Here is a 17402-nt window from a genome sequence, read left to right as displayed (position 1 = left end):
TTCAGAAGGGAGCTTTTTGTAAGAGGCCAGTTATACTCTGTATGTGTGCTACTAAGGAAGACAGAACTAGTCTTTGACTTTCTCGTATATCCTCTCCAAGTGAAGTGCAGATTTCTGATATAACTGCAGTGTGAGCAAAGACCGGGACAGAAAGATTATGGACCATAATTTCCTTTTCACTCAGAAGTGGTTCATCTTTTCACCTCAACCATAAAAAATTCGATCTGAATTTCTTCTCCGCCTCTTCTCCTCCTCCAGCTGCTTCTCCTCATGGAAAAAAATTACCAAAACAATGAGCAAAGCAAAAGATTCAGTTGGGAGTAGGTTGGATGCTTTCCCAAACTTTATCATAACTATGTGGTCTTTCTTCATATTGAAACTATAACAGGGCATTGACAAAAAGCAGTATTTAATTCTCGGAAAATTCCAGTACTTCTTATTCAAGATGGATCAGATAATATTTCAAAAATGGCCTTTCTGGCAGGATTTTGACTGTGTATGTCTAGACAGTGAAATGCTGATCTCAAAAAGCTCTTGTATTAAAACTGTAAGGCATGGAGGTAATGGTTATTTCTCCAAAAAGCAAGTAACACACCAGGACTGTTTTCTCCAAGTGCTGCCCAGCAGAGAAGAGTGAATCACAGGAATTCAGCTGCCAGTTTTAGCCCCACAGGATCTGAAGCATCATCCTTACCTTTGAAATCATTGGTGCTGTAGCTGTCCCGGACACTGACTGACACATAGATGGGCAGTGGGTTCTGGCCATCACACAGTGCTTCTTGCTGCTCTGAAAGTTTGTGGGGGTCTTTCTGGTTTTGAAGAAAAACAGTTTTGTGAGAAGAGATGGAAACAATGCATGGTCGATGGCCCCAGTGCTGGAGGAGCCGCGTGGCTCTGCCCCCAGCATGCAGGACATGCCATGGCAGGTCCACTGCACAGAGTATTGCAGGCACCCACCCACCGGTGACAAACCAGTCTCCCAGGGTCCAGCCTGACTTTGTGCATGGGTTCACAAAAAGATGCAGAGAGGGAAAACTACTTCTGCATACATGTCTGTACATACTAGAAAGCACTGCCCTGGCAAGCAGGAGAAAGGGCAAGCTGCCCCTTAGGATGAGGAGCGTAGTGAGCAGTCCTTGCTCTCCTGGGGCTGAAGAAAGCCATTGAGCATGTCGGCATTGAGTTTCCTTTCTTAGTGCACAACAGCTATCACAGTCCAGTGTTGCAAGGGGACTGGAATTTGGTAGCAAATTATTTGCATCCCACCCAGCTTCCCTTCTTTTCTGGAAAAGCATATTGTCATTAAAGAGGTTTGTAAAAAACACAAAATCTCATGAACTGCTGACAAATTTAAGAGGAGCTAGTTCTGACAGATTAGGGAGAGGGTAATGGTTACATAGCAATAGTCAGCACTGCTCAAGGGAAAGATGTTTGTCTAGATTGTGAGGAGGACCTCATCCAGGTGATATTAAAAGAGAGGCAGCTATTCAGTTTATACCTTTGTTTAGTATTCCTCTCTGTATGTATTTATTTTCTGTTTACATATATATGATAATATATATGTACTTATATAAAAATAAATAAATAAATAAACCCAAATGAAAGGCTGAACGACTGCAGCATTTCTGTTCCCACTGGAGGACACTTCTGTTCAATCCCCAACCACTCTTCCCTTCCCGCTTGGCAAGTGCCAAAGCACACATCCTTGAACTGTGGTCCAGCTGGAGAGAAGAGGGAGTGGACTGCTGTACTGTAGGGGTAGAAACCACTTCAAATAATAGAAAAGCAACTTTGCTATTGCTTGTAAAAATTAATATCACTTAAACCAGCTACTGACTGAGCAGTCCTTCTCAGCAAAAGTAAAATATGCACCTGCCTCTAGTGTTCCTGCAGATCAAGTTACCTGCCAGTGGATGCAAATCACCAAGCACTCTAGCTGTTTCATGCTTGCTTCAGATCGTTTTCACACTGTTGAGATTACTCTGCTTTGCATCTTGAACAATTTTTGCATGCATAATCTGCACCTTAGGCAGACTGCCTGAGATTGCCTCTGCTTCTATTTAAATACCAGCCAGAGTTCAAATAGCTGCATCCATAACCTAATTTATTAACATATAGGATGCATTTCTCCCTAGGCAGACCATTAAAGGAAATTAAAAATTCTGAGAGTTTGTTGACAAGGAGAACTCCACTCTGTTTTGAGGGACATTCTCTCAGATGATGGGCTAGTTTCCTCTCCATTCACTAAGAGAAAAATACATGGTTCTCTAAGAAATGGAATATACATCATACCCCATCATTTAGTAAGTACTCAATCATGAGCCCCCAAAGGTCTATAAATGATGTCCTGTAACCCTCTTCTTTCCGCTGACAAAGCTGCTTGTTGTAGTACTTCATGCGATCCATAGAGAAACAGCCCATCTTGCATTTGGTTGCTTGTTTCCGGGCTTCACCAATATGCGAGTCTAGGTCCTTCTGTGACCAGTAGGCATCTCTGTATAAGTTGGCCATGGTCCTGGAGAAAGATAATACAGACAGCAAAAGTCAAAAGGAGCAGAAAAAGACTTGAAATTTTGTGCCTTTGGGGGCAGAGGTTTACATTTAGGGATGCACTTCTGCTCATACATACTCTCGTTCTGCTGCTCCATCCAGCAGAATGAACACTCCAGAGTTTCTATGACTGTTTTAAAGATGGCCCTGAAGCATAAGGGTCTTTTTCTATGTTCTTTTCTTTTTTTTTTTTTTAAAACAGAACTGGCAGCAGCTTAAGAGATAAAATTGCCAGGTGTGAACATAGGTACATGTCTGAAGCACAAATTGAGCAGAAAATTATCATAAATTTTCTTTGCTTGTTTTTTTTTTTTTGAACCACAAATCAGTTCACACCAGCTGCTGTCTCTTGGCTTTGTATCACTTACTGTTAATCTTATGGTATCACTATGCTTTATATTAACACCATCCTCTATTTTACCAACATTCCCTATGTAGGACCGTCAGATGTTCGGCAGTTGTACATCCTGTGAGCAGGGAATAATGCTGCCGAGGGGAACTTAGTCCCTTCCCAAACTGACAGGTTGCAGGGGTAAGTGTGCACTGTCCTGCAGTTTTCTTTGCGTGACCAGTTAGAAAGCAGAGCCAGTCTCAGAAGTTACTGGGAACAACAACTGGGACATCAGCGGAGAGAGGAAGAGACATGATGCTATGGGCATCCACAGTTACATCCACAATAACTACTAAGAAACCATTTTGACAGGTGTAATTGTCATATACATATTTAACTGCTGCAAAGGTGGAGTTGAAAAGCACAGTAAAGAATTGCTAATAAAAAATTGGCGTATCAGATCAAGCTAATATTTAATGGCCTGTTACTGAGAAACATTTTGTTTCTATGATGTTTGAAGAAAATCTGATCTTGTCTGCTTTCGGAAGCTCCCCTCTGCAGCGGCGTCACCCTCAAAAGGCCTGGTCAAGCCTTCTGCACAAGCTGGCTTACCACGTGGTGCCGGACAGCCCACTGATGTATGTTACACAGTCCAGGAGATTTAATTTCTTCAGTCCCATGAGGCTGCCGTATAGTCCTGTCATTGACTTCAGTCCTCCACCTGTCGTGATGATAGCCACAACGGGGACCTGTTGGGCAGAGGAGGATGGGACATTCACACCAACAGCGTTCAACATCGCATCCCAGACTGCAATTAAAGCCCAGATCCTGAACTAAGAGCTCAGGTCCCTTTTCAGAAGGAAAGGCTCCAAAACCAAGCAATGACTGCTTCTGCTGCTTCCCTTTGGATAAACATGGGTTCAGAGATTAACCCAAACCTGGGTTCTTGCCCATCTCTAGGGCAAATAGGGGCACAGATGATGAACAAGAAGAAACCTTTCTGTGGAGGAAACAATGTATTTTCTCTACACGTCCTACTCCTTTGCCACTTTTTTCTTATTTCACACATCTACTACTACTGTATGAAAATCCACATACTAACCCCATGAAGAAATACACCCAGTTCACAGCCAGTGTTGTTAAGCTACGCTCATCAATGCTGTTATGCCTCAGTATCGTGAAGTTACTTTGAAGTAAACTGTATTTATTTTAAGGAATTTCAAAACTGCAAGAAAGGGAAGATGTTATAAGAAGCACTCAGAGATGTTTATCCTGAACTCTCACAAAATGACAAAATTTGAACAAGGGAAGAAATCTTTGCTATGTAATGTATTTAATCTGCATACAGTATTTCTGAACCAAGCCAGTTACAGCATAGGATGGCAGGGATGAACACACCTCAAATCTGACAAATTCCAAATTGACAGTTGTGAAGGACACAATTACTGCAACTAGTGTTTCTTGCAATAACAAACCTTGGCAGCAGAAGCAAATGTACTTAAGACACATGGACAAGCTGGTACCTGCACAACAGATACATATGGCCCATTTTGCTGACCATTCATCTAGAAGAGTGCATGAAGGCACTAGAAATTCAATATCTACCTCCCCAACACACACGTACTTCACGATCCTGCAGATCCTGTTGTAGGTGAAAAACATTTTTCAGGGCACTTGCTACATATCTCTTTCTTTTCCCCAGGAAAGCCATCTCCTCTGAACATAAGTCAAACCCAAAGCGCATGTCCAGGTCTTGGTGGCATGAACAATTACTAAGATAAAAACAGGCACATATTTTACATATTAACACACCCATATTGATCTTAGGACTTCAATCAAAGATAATTTACAGCACCCTTTCCTTCAAACATGGTGAGGCAATGTGACAGGAACAAGAATATTCTGACTACTTTTAAAAGTAAGAAAACTTATTTCAGTTAGTAAGCTTAACCAGTGGCATTATACCATGCTACTACTAATTGATGAAGAAACAATGTACAGTATTTACAAATGAAACAAAACATTTAAATGAATATTCTAAAACTAAAAGAATTGTTAAGTTTAGAAAATCTGTGGAAATGGTCCAAAGTGTGTGTATTTTTCCTATTTCATGGGATATTTTCTCATTCTAAATCTAGAATAAAACCTGATTTTCAAATGTTGAGGGTTCCAAGGTGAAGGGAAATTCTTGTGTTGAGGAACTCGAGTGGGAAGGCATCCCCCTCTAGCGGTGAGCACCGCTGGGGAGGAAACCCATCCACCCACCTGCCAGGCATGGGTGGCCGGGTAACCCTGCTCGCTGGAGGCATGACCTTGGTGACATCCAGCCCCTGGATGGATGGAGATGGGTCACTGAGTTTAGTGGGGCAGGATTTCACCCCCACTGCTCTGATCTGTCTGCACTTGCACAAGCTGTCTCACAGGTCAATGCTGGCAGTTGTATTTCACGTCAACCTTGACTCAAAAGTTATAAACCATAATATTCCTCAGAGGAAGAATCCATTTGCATCAATTTTGAAATTTAATAAGTCATTCCTTAAAACGCCACTGTTGTAGTTGTAGCTTATTACCCCGGCCTTTTGTGCTCTTCTGCTCACTAACCTCCTCCCTCCTGTCACTTCTTGCCCCGTGCCTACAAGACTTCAATGGGCAAGAGATCTGGCATGGTGTCTTCAGGCCAGAGCTACCCGTGGACTCCCTGGCTGGCCAGCTAGCCCTGGCCAGGCATTGTAAAATGGCAGGGTTTTGCTTTTTCTTTCAGTGACAGAACTTCTCTCTTCTACTGGGTCCATAATTTTAATGAAACTAGTAGTGAAATTTATTTATGAGATTTCTCCATCATCAGATTTGGATAAAATCAGTCAAATTATTACATCTGTATTTGTAAATGAAGACATGCAAGGGAAATTGAGTTAGGTGGAGCTGCAAAAGCCAGTTTTCATTGTAAATCAAGATACAAACTGCTTTTAAAGTTCTCTGGAAGTAAAATAAGTAAGAGGGAAGCATTTTTCCTGTCCTGGAATAACACTGGTTTTCCTCTTGTCATTGATCACTGGCCTTTCTGAAATGAATGATAGAAAGCTCTGTTTGAATTCAAAATTAAATTATCTTTCCCTTTTATTTCCTCATCAGGCACACACACAAAAAGATCAGTTTGCACAGTTGTGTGTGTTACATATAGCTATGGATAACATGAAACATCTTCATGTTTACTGATGAGTATTAAAGAGCATGTCTATAAATGTCAAATCACTAGCCACATTGTCTAACTTAATTCCTACTCAATATACAGTATAACTGGACTTAACAGAATACCAAGTTATTGCTACTGTGTATTGCCAGTTAAGAAAAAATAAATGTTCATAAATTCTGATCAAGTTTAATGTTTACTCCTGTCTATTCTGCTTTTTTAGTCAGCTTTGTTCTTTTTGTGAATTTCAGAGACTGACGTTGATCAAAAATAATATTCTGTGGTCAGAAGGGAAGGGATAATGCTAAAATAAATACATGTTTATCAACATTTATTGATTAAAGCCAAATATTCCTAAGGCTAATTATGTACCATATACTGTGCATGTATTTTATGTTTTATTAAAAGCACATTCTAGTTTTCAGACTAAGAATGCCAGCTTGTGTAATTTCCATGTGGCTAAAACAATATCTAAATCAATAACCCAAGTCTTTAGGAACAGAAGAAGATCTCTTACCAGCTTTGTGCTGTCACATTCAAGTCAAATCTTTTCTCCTGGAAAACAAGAATGTGTACTGTAATTTTTTAATTTTAATTTTAAAATTTCTTTTCTCCCTTTCTGTCTTGGGGTCAGAGCTTGATTTAGACCCCAGCAAGGTCTAACAATCACAAAGTTAAATGTCTGAAATCTTGGCATATATTTCCAAAAGCTTAACTTTTCCTTAGTAGAACATCCCTACCAACAGATCCCAAATGCTTCCAGGTTGCAGAAACCATTAACAATCTTGGTATAGGAGGTTCCTGAGACTCATGCAGCCGGTCCCATTTCCCGTGTTATTCACAGGCTTTCTGCAGCATCCTGAAATATCTTTTTTTTGTACGTTTCCCGTTCTTTATGCTCTAAAACACAGCAGGTCTTTGACATCCTGGCCACATTCTCACAGTGAAGAGATTGCAAGTCTGCATTTGCTTCTGCCAAGACTTCATCCTGTCCTAAAATTGTTATTGCAACCTTCATATTAACTGACAAAAAGTGCTCTGTTCTGAAAGAATGTTTTAATGGCTCTGGAATCCGATGTTCTCCTACTTGTTCACAACATAACAATTAATATTTGGATAAGATTGTCCCTAATAATCTGGACTTCTGTAGATGTTTCTTGGCAGAAACACATTTTTTTATAGTAAGGATCTTTTTCTTCTATTAATTTCATTCGAAGTTATACAGCACATACATCTATTTCAAGCAATATTCTCATTACATTCTTTAAAATCGATATGCTTTGTCTAATAGTTCCAATGTATTTCAATATATTCTCCTTTGAAGCACATGGTTCACTAAGGGCAGGTTTATTGACTTTTTCCTAGCTTGTGTCCAAGAAGCAACTTTCAGTTTGGAGCCTAAGCAAAGGAGGGGTCAGTGAGACTTTGCGTAAACAGGGAGAGAGGTACTGAAGGAATCACCACATTTTCTGACCTCCTTGTTGGTCTCTGTATCCACTGCTGGCACATAACAGAGACTTATGGAGGCACAACCTGCTTCTGTGGACAAAACAGCTGGAGAAACAAAGCTCCTGTTTGTTCAAGGTCTGAGAAAAAATCAGAACATTTCTGACCCTCTTAGCAGCCAACTGGGACAATATTATGAGGAATGGTTTCTACCTGAGTGACATTTTACTCCTAACAGCTGGAAGCGATGCTCACCTCTGCAATGGTCGTTTTCCTTCCCATGGGCAGTGAATTCAGCATCACGACTGGGGAGCCCGTCTCCGTACTGTACCTACAGGTCCACTGGGAAAACAACATGCTTTAGGACAAGAACAGTAATGGGTTTACCCTCTCCCCCCTCCTGCCACTCTCTGGAGGGGCACTTATGGTCGGTTCATCATTAAGGTCACTTCCAACATACAGGGTGGTAGCGCCTCTTCTTCGGCAACATGACGTCCAGCGTTGGCTCCGCATACTTGATGTAGTGGAACTTGGTGGGACCCGACGGGCTGGCCACTCCATCAGGGCCCAGCATAATATCCTGCGTCCCCTCAAAGGAGCCCTTCACAGTGAGGGAAAGCTCTTTCTCTAAAAAAGGAAAAAAAAGGCCGTGAGAAATATCACTATGATTTAATCACAAAATTGTGCTGGCTTGATTAAAGGTGGGGTGCAGGTAGCAGAGCTGTAGAATTTGGACCACAGCTTTGTCTAGTGGAAAGTGCTCTGAAGGGAGTACTGACAGTGAAGGGAAAGGAGCAAAGCAGATGCTATTTTCATAGAAAGGGTGCTCTGAATGTTCTCAATGTTATATAGAAATGGGATTTCAACATTAATGCAGGTCTAATAGACTTTATTTACATATACTTAAGGGAGTACAAGATGCAGTCATTGAAATCAATAACAACCTAATGTGTTTACTTGGTGCTAACTGCACTGAATACTGTAAATACTATTTATTCCACTAATACTTTATATGAAAGGGGCATCCTCTCATCAGTAAGCATGCAATTATTGGTAAATAGATAAGAAAGAAATAACCCTACTTGATTTTTGCTGCATCTTCTCCGCCACTTCAACTTCCAAACAGCAAAGTTCACGACACTGTATGAGAATGAGAATCTGTGAGAAAGATCATCACATCTCTACCTTGTTACGGGGAGCTGTGAATCACTCAGCTTTTGGACATGTCTAGTTCCCTGAAGTGCCTAATTCCCTGGCATTTCTGTCCTTTTGCCCAGCAGCCACTGACTAAGAAAATGAAAAGCTTTGGAGGGAGTTGTAGAGCATCCTCCTGTGACAATGACATACAACTGGGCACAGTAAGAGGAAGATACAAAGGAAGAAAATCAGGAGCATTTGCAGGATAGTAGCATAGATACAAAGGGTTAAACTGGGAAAAACATAAATGAAAGATACATTGCTGAGACATCAAGAGTCAGTAGTAGAAAGGGTTTTCTGAAGAAGCATTGCTATTAACATTTTGGGTTGGGTCTTTTTACGGCGCTCACTCTTGTTTCACATAATGTAATTATGATAGGTCAATATTTAGTGTTGAGTTTACCCACCAGGCATGGCTCATCTCCCATAGGAGGAAAGGGCTGGGTAGGTTATTAGCAAGTGGCTTCACAGTCTTTTTATCACTGTGCTTTGATAGACAGCAGTACATTTTTTGAAGGAATACTGATACCAGAGGAAAGCTCTCTGTGTGCACGCATGTGTGTGTTGTGTTGAAATATAGGACAAATGGGAAATAATAGGATATCACCAATGAACTGGGCAAAAAAATATCCCATTCTCAAAGTATCTAAATACAAAAGAGGGAAGAAAGAGAAAGAACCGGCCTACTGGCTTGTCTAAACCCCACCCTTCCTTCCCCTTTATATTAATGAAACACTTATAGAAAATTTCTTGGGAAAAAGACACATACCACCAGGACTCCATTGGTAGCAATGGCTTCATGAGGACCAGAACTGGGAAACAAAATGAAAAACAAGGATTTTTTTAGATCAAACAAATGCCTACTCATCCCTGCCCAGGGTGTTGCCTTTTCTCCCCATTTAGAAGAAGGATGGCCAGAGGGACCCCAGCAGATATGTAACACACTCCTTTCCATGGCTGCTTGGACTGAGCACTGCTCTGAGGTGACTTGCCTCTGTACCAAAGCTGAGCAATGTGTACCGTGGCTACTTTTTTGCAGTGCAATCTCATGATCATCTAAAATGGAATCTGCGGCTAGGCAGTCAAATTCTTCTCCTCACTGTAACATGTAAAGTACACGTACTTCAGCGGTAACATGCTAATATGCCAGCATATCCCTGTTGGGAAGCCCAGTTCCATGTATTTGATAGTATGCAAATACAATCAAAGGGGCACAGGGCGGTGGGTACCAGCTACATGGGAAAAAAAAAGCTTTCCAGATCATTCAGGTGAAGTCAGGAGATGGTGTGGAGTGACGTGAATTCTGGTCTTGGCTCCCCACTAGTTCAAGGGCTGACCTTAGGCCGGTCACTTTATTTCTGCCGTGCCTTATTTACCTTGTGACAACACAGAGACAAAAATACTGATTCATGTGGATGGCAGGCTGACCATGCTGGAGGAAAAGCCCTGCACATCGTCATTGTGTTTGAGAGAAAGAAAATAGAATTACTAGGACCAAAACAGTGTTGCAAGGGAAAATCGAAGGAGTCAGAGATACACTAGAAACCTAACCAGGATGGTTCAACATTAGGAGTCTGTCCAATGCATAAGCTGAAACAGGCATGGAAAGATTGATAGACATGCATGCACACACAAGCTCATGCACACACACTCAGAAAGTCTTCTGAAATATCCCTAGGTAGACAAATCCAACATTGTGGGTAGAAGAGACAATGCTGGGAGGTGTGTCTTTGAAAGCAACTAAACTACAGAACAAGCTGATTGGAGGTATCAGCAGGGTGTCTGAGACTGCAGTAATGATGCAGGAGAAGTCTGGCACTTTTTTTACAGAAATCCCACAAAGCATGACTTCTAATGCTATGTCTTTGTTTTAGCATTTAATGATTTTTGCATTTTTAAAATAATCTGTGTATCACTTACGCGGCTTCCAATTTGAATTCAACCTCTAGCTCCTCCTTGGCCTGAAAGCAAGAACAAGAAATTAAATGAAGTAGCTACATAGTGCTTTCTCCCTTGTCTAAACCCAGGTCCCTGGTATGCAATATTGAAGTTGCAATGCACAGCCTGTGATAAACATTTCAGACTGGAAGGTCTGAAATACCATTTCAAACCAGATAGTTTAACGATTCCTTCCTCACCTCCTTCCTTCTTCAAGGTATCATCAAAACAACCTGTACTTCTATGTCTTAGTCTGAAGCTGCTGCAGAAAGACAATTTGCAACTTGCTCTTTCTTCTGAATTCTACCTTTTTCTCCTAACTATTCCTGGCACTGTCCTGCCATGACTTACTGTCCTTGCTATTAGCTTGGAAGTTAAAGATAGTTTCCACCCATCACTTTAACATAATAAACAGAGACTGGTATTATTGAGTGATTCAGAATTACAGTTATGCAACCCCCCTGTAAGGCAGTGTTGATATGTATGAGCTAGTTGTGAGTGACCTAGTTTGGGTACCAGAAGCAATCTGCCTATGGTAGCAAGAAGTTGCATGCGAGATATTTCACTGATCTCATCCATAGATCTCAAAGGGAATCAAGACTCTTCTTCCCATTTTATAGATGGGAAACGGAGAAACAGGGTAAATCAGTCATTCAGAGCTCCAAAACTGCACTAATTCTGACAGACGAGTCAGCAGGCTCAGCCCTAGCTGAGGTATCACTGCAGAGGACAATGCTGGGATACACACAGGGGCAACTTCAGCTTTGCCTTTGGCGTGAAAGTAGATACAATCAAAGGGACAGGGGTTAGTGGCTATGAATTACATGGAAGAAAAAAAATTACAAATTATTCACCCTGCAATAGCTGTGCAGCCTCAGTGTTGCTCAGAGATAGTTCACAGTCTGATCCCTCCCCTACCTACTGCACTGTTTCAGTCATATGCTCATTAATAATTTCTAAAAATACTGGGAGGAAGGGCTCAGGCTCTTAAATCCAGATTTTTTACCACATTTTTTGTGTTTATATTTTGAATGGCAATTCATGTCCCCATTATTGGGATAAGTCATCAATGGTGGATTCAGAAATCTCACCCCAAGATTTGGAAAGTGTTGTATAACTCTCCACTGGTTTCTCAGTTGCTTTATTTTTTGCTCTCACCTTCGGGCTGGGCTTAAAATACAGGAGCACTGTTCTTTCAATTGGAAGTTTAGCAGTATCAAAGAGCGCACAGAGGAGATGGTCATCCGGAGTAGCAAAATCCTCATCATACACTGTCAGCTCCAGCACGTTCTGGAAAAAGAGGGAGAAGGGGTTTTTATAGTTTCTGCAGTCTGGACATCATTAGCCCTAGGGAAGAAGGAGTGTTGGGGATGTGCTTGAGAAGAAAAGTGGAGAAATGAAGTATCATGCCCCTTTGGAAAAACATACTGTAAATCTGTATTGGTTTTATGTGGCAAGGTTTTGGTAGCGGGGGGGGTTACAGGGGTGGCTCCTGTAAGAAGCTGCTGGAAGCTTCCCCTGTGTTCGAGAGAGAGTGAGCCCATACCAGCCGGCTCTAAGACGGACCCGCCGCCGGCCAAGGCCGAGCCAATCAGTGATAGTGGTAACGCCTCTGTGATAACATTTTTAAGAAGGGAAAATAGTTGGGACGTGGAGAAAACAGCCACCAGAGAGAGGAGTGAGAACATGTAAGAGAAACAAGCCTGCGGACACCAAGGTCAGTGCAGAAGGAGGGGAGGAGATGCTCCAGGCGCCGGAGCGAAGATTCCCCTGCAGCCCGTGGTGAAGACCCTGGTGAGGCAGGCTGTCCCCCTGCAGTCCAGGGAGGTCCACGGTGGGGCAGATATCCACCTGCAGCCCGGGGAGGACCCCACGCCGGAGCAGGTGGGTTCCTGAAGGAGGCTGTGACCCCGTGGGAACCCTGCGCTGGAGCAGGTTCCTGGCAGGACCTGCGGATCTGTGGAGAGAGGAGCCCACGGAGCAGCTTTTCTGGCAGGACTTGTGACCCCGTGGGGGACCCACGCTGGAGCAGTCTGTGCCTGAAGGACTGCACACCGTGGAAAGGACCCATGCTGGAGCAGTTCGTGAAGAACTGCAGCCCATGGGAATGGCCCACGTTGGAGAAAGTTCGTGGAGGACTGTCTCCTGTGGGTGGGACCCCATGCTGGAGCAGGGGAAGAGTGTGATGAGCCCTCGCCCTGAGGAGGTGAAGCGGCAGAAAATAACATGTGATGACCGTAAACCCCATCCCTGTCCCCCTTGTGCCACTGGGGGGGCTTGGTGGAGAAATCTGGGAGTGAAGTTGTGCCCAGGAAGAAGGGAGGGGTGGAGGGAAGGTGTTCTGAGATTTCGTTTTATTTCTCATTTACCTTACTCTGGCTGATTTGTAATAAAGTGAGCTAATTTTCCCTAAGCTGAGTCTGTTTTGCCCGTGATGGTAATTAGTGAATGATCTCTCTTGTCCTTATCTCAACCCGCAAGCTTTTTGTTATATTTTTCTCTCCCCTGTCCAGCTGAGGATGGGGGAGTGATAGAACGGCTTTGGTGGGCACCTGGCGTCCAGCCACGGTCAACCCATCACAAAATCAAATATTCATTCCTCCCTGATTCAGTTTAACTGCTGTAACATGAGTAATACATTGGCTATACCTACACAACAGCTTAGTTAACTCCCAAATTCTGTATCCATCTTGCACTGATTCATATGAGTCTCTAGTTTCCCTAAAACTTCAACACTGAGCTCAGTTTCTGGCCCTCCTAAACAGCACCATTGAACAGGCATGGGAACTCAGTCATCTCTGCTGTTAAACAACTTGAACAGTCCCTTATCATGTGCCATCTCTTAAAACAATTCCGGGGCACAGTTCAGGAGATAGATAGGAACCACCACACACAAAATCTTCAGGCTGCTTCAAGCAGACAACTTTGGCTCCTTACCTTGACCTGACTCTGGATCCTGAAGTAGAAGGTTTCGTTCCACACAGGATTGTTGGAGTTTCTCACAGTTTTAGTGCGGGACTTTTCACGTGTCGCAGTCGGCAGCCACAATGACACGTAGCAATCAGCCTGGCTTACTGGGTAGGGAAAGAGACAAACCAATTGTTCATGTGGCAAAGTCAGTGGTGCTGCATGACACTGGAAAAGTTACTGCGTGGTACCAACAGCAAGTATGAGTTATTTAAAGACAGAAGTGCCTGATGTAATGTAGCTCTTTCCAAGATACCCTTCTGAGAGGGAAAAAGCACATATCATAAGATGACCTAGAACAGGAGGTGGTTTCTGTTGTTTCTTGCATGAGTTACAGAAAACAGCGATGTTGTGTATAAAAGAAGAGAGTGAGAACTTCCTCTTCTAGTCAGCCACTTTCTTCAGTTTCTCAACGAACAAGCGTTCCTGTGCTATGTGTGCATGCACACACACACTAACCTTCAGCTGCTGTCTGATGGGAGCCTCCTCCACCTTTTGAGAACAACTGTAAAAAGTCTCCATCTCTGCCTTGCCTTCAGTGCTTTTCATGGTGAGGGTCTGTGAAAGCAGCTGCGGAACTACCCCTGTTGTAGGAGGTGGCAGAAGCTTCCTCCAGAAGGAGCTCATTGAATTAGACATCGGTTCTTAACTAAATGCCACCTTCAGGAAGAGAGGGACCAAGTCTCTCTCCAGAAATGCACTGGGAGAAGGTTAGTGAAGAATATTCCATCCCATTTCTCAAAGGCACGTAAATTAAAGTATATCTCAAATGGCTACAGCCAAAAATGCGATGTACTGTGTGCCTGCGGAATGCAATGTTTCTTCATGCAGGTTACACAAAATACTTCAGCACCTTGAAACTCTCTCTTACACAGTTCTTAACAATAAAACGATCAGATATCATGTACTGCAAAAGGTAACTAACAAAGCTGGTGAAAGTACTGGAAGGCATGTCCTGTGAGGAGCGGCTGAGGACTTTGGGTTTGTCTAGTTTGGAGAAAAGGAGGCTGAGGGGCGACCTCATTGCTCTTTACAGCTTCCTGAGGAGGGGACGTGGAGAGGGAGGTGCTGAGCTCTTCTCCCTGGTATCCAGTGACAGGACACGTGGGAACAGTTCAGAGCTGCACCAGGGGAGGTTTAGACTGGACACGAGGAAGCATTTCTTTACCAAGAGGGTGGTCAAACACTGGAACAGGCTTCCTAGAGAGGTGGTCGATGTCCCAAGCCTGTCAGTGTTTAAGAGGCATTTGGATAATGCCCTTAATAACATGTTTTAACTTGGTCAGCCCTGAACTGGTCAGGCAGTTGGACTAGATGATTGTTGTAGGTCCCTTCCAATTGAAATATTCTCTTCTCTTCTCTTCATAAACAATGCAGAAACAATGCACTGCACAGATGATGCATATTGCAGCAGGCTGCCAGGAGACTGACTGCTAACATTGAAAACATCGGCTGCTCACACCAAACATCTCCCCAGTAAGGGTACGTCTAGTCAGCCTGGCCAGCCTGGCTGCCTTATACATTTTGCCTTGCTTAGGCACATTACTATCTCTCTGAAGGAGGAACAGTTTCTCATCTGCACCTTTTCCTTGCAAAGGAAGTTGCTTGTCTTTATTTCATTTGTAGGCAGAGTTGATTTAAGACCTATATTTAAGACTGCTCTCCTTCTGTCTTAAAACACCACTTCTAACTGCTGACTACTTGTAAAATTCCAGTATTCAGTCTATGCATTTCCAGGAAGCATGTCTGTCTTGGAGTGGGCACTTTGGGAAAGTCTCATCTGGAAGAGTTTAGCTTTTTCCCAAGGATGAGACAGAAGAAAAAACATTAGGCTTTTTCATGTTAAAACAGAAATTCTTAATCATTTCACTGCCAGGTAATAGCCCTGCTACACCTTGCTCCAGAGTAGTAGAAACAAGCTAATTCTAGAGTAGTACTGCAGCTGATCCACCCTGCAGCATTCAGGCAATGCCAGAGTAAGGAGTTCCCAAACCAGAGTTTGCATTGGGAGTACCACGTTTAATAACCCTTGCTAGACTTATGCTCCACGAATAATTTCTTTTTAAACAGATATATTTTAACAACCATACATTCCCATGACAATGAGTTCCACAGTTTACTTGTGTTCCACAGTTCCTATTTGTTTTAAACTTCCTGTTTGATAATATTATTGGGTGCTCCTTTATTCTCGCATTGTGGAAAATGGTGAAAAATGACTCGTTATTCACTTTCTCTTATTCTTTTTTGTAGAGACAGCTTCCATGTCCTCCTCAATAATTGCCCTTCCACTCTTAAGGCCTGTAGCCTATTTAGTCCCTCTGGATGTAAAAGTTTCTTCAGATCTGTCATCATAGTTGGTGCCTTTCTACAGCTTCTTTTGTTTCTCCATTTCCTCAAGTGTCAGAGGGTTTTGCAGTGGACTTACCAAATACATCCCCCTCAGAGAACTGTATGAACATCAGTTTGATTCTGTATAGCTGCTTGTTATTTTCTTTCTTTTTTTTTTTTTTTTTTTTTTTTTATTCTGGGAAATTCTATGCAGATAATAATGCTCTGAAGAATTTTGAAACTGCAAAAATAGGTATTTGAATATGTTTGGAGATCCTAGAAGTAGTGATACTGATTTTGAATTGTTTTTAAAGTAATTCTGTATGACTACTGCATGACTTTAGGTTTATCATTGGAGATCAATGACTATTGGCTGTTTGGCTGGCAAAGTACTCTGTTCTACTGATGTGATTTGTCATTCTTATATCTTAACTGTACTTTAAGATAAAAAGCATATCAAACAGTCCTTAATTATATGAGTAGATGCAGGCAAACTAGTTAGCTGTGTATTTAATGCAAAATATTGCTTCAGTTCTGCTTGCACAATCTCTTTCTACAACCTAGTTATTTGTGATTTTGTCTTGCTGTCTGACACGCAGAAGATCTGAGATGTGTCCTTGATGAAACCCGTCTGTGTTATTGCATCATCACACATGTGCCACAGCCATGGACCAAGAGGGAGGTGCAGGTGCAGATACCCAATGATATGACTTAAGATATGGCTAGTACATCCCTCGTTCAGAGCTGTGACACAGGGAAGTCCTATGATATACCATCCAGAAATACATGTGACAACTGCAGGGTAAGATGGAAAAGGTACTGCGTGGTAAATCCAGATATTTGTCTTTCAGAACATCTTCCCTGGCTCTTCCTGTGCAAGAAACTATAGTGCTGATCGCTGCCGCTCACAGTGAAACAGGAGAGTCAAGAGAGACAGCAGGAGTACACCATTTCCCTTCCACAGTCACCCTAGAGCTAGTTTCAGCATCCTTTCACAGGTGGTCATGTAGCTGTATTGATTCAAACAAAATGAACTGTTAATTTGTCTATTTTGTGTGAAAAGCCTCTCCTCACTGCACATGTGGATAGTCCGTGTCCTTTAACTAAACAGTGGTATTTTCCTTTCCTGCTCCCTCACTTCCCACCACTTTCCTGCTGTGTGACTCACACTCTTGCACAACTGCAAGACTGCTGCAAGAGCATTAGAAGGGACAAGGCATCCAGCTCTCAGTCAGCACGTTTTTTGACAGTCATTTCAGGGTAATTAATAATGGCATTAGCCTGGTGGTAATGATTTTAGAAAGTTTTTTCTTGTTCATTTCATCTGTGTCAGAACCAAGACTGGGGAGGGGGGGTGAAAAAGTTTGCTCCGTCCAGCCACAGTTCCCAAGGTGCTACAACCCAAAGGCAAAATTACCCCTTGCTTTTGAGAATATGGGATGCAGTCTTTTTCAT

General features: G+C 42.5%; 1 protein-coding gene across 1 annotated transcript in view; it reads right to left on the bottom strand.

Moving 5' to 3' along the window:
• Positions 1-17402, bottom strand: part of LOC104325162 (cytosolic phospholipase A2 epsilon-like) — a 37501-nt gene that overhangs the window by 9650 nt on the left and 10449 nt on the right. The window contains exons 4-15 of the mRNA XM_069784387.1: positions 13590-13726; positions 11811-11942; positions 10635-10675; positions 9484-9526; positions 8600-8657; positions 7978-8144; positions 7773-7859; positions 6589-6626; positions 4506-4653; positions 3494-3630; positions 2293-2515; positions 695-809 (exon numbers count right to left, since the gene is read on the bottom strand). Coding sequence (XP_069640488.1) covers positions 695-809; positions 2293-2515; positions 3494-3630; positions 4506-4653; positions 6589-6626; positions 7773-7859; positions 7978-8144; positions 8600-8657; positions 9484-9526; positions 10635-10675; positions 11811-11942; positions 13590-13726 — 1326 coding nt within the window. The remainder of the gene's footprint in view (positions 1-694; positions 810-2292; positions 2516-3493; positions 3631-4505; positions 4654-6588; positions 6627-7772; positions 7860-7977; positions 8145-8599; positions 8658-9483; positions 9527-10634; positions 10676-11810; positions 11943-13589; positions 13727-17402) is intronic.

The sequence above is a fragment of the Haliaeetus albicilla genome, chromosome 5, assembly GCF_947461875.1.
Source record: "Haliaeetus albicilla chromosome 5, bHalAlb1.1, whole genome shotgun sequence".
NCBI classification, from domain to species: Eukaryota; Metazoa; Chordata; class Aves; order Accipitriformes; family Accipitridae; genus Haliaeetus; species Haliaeetus albicilla.
Note: the sequence above shows the minus strand (reverse complement) of the source record. Positions and strands in the feature narration are given on the sequence as shown.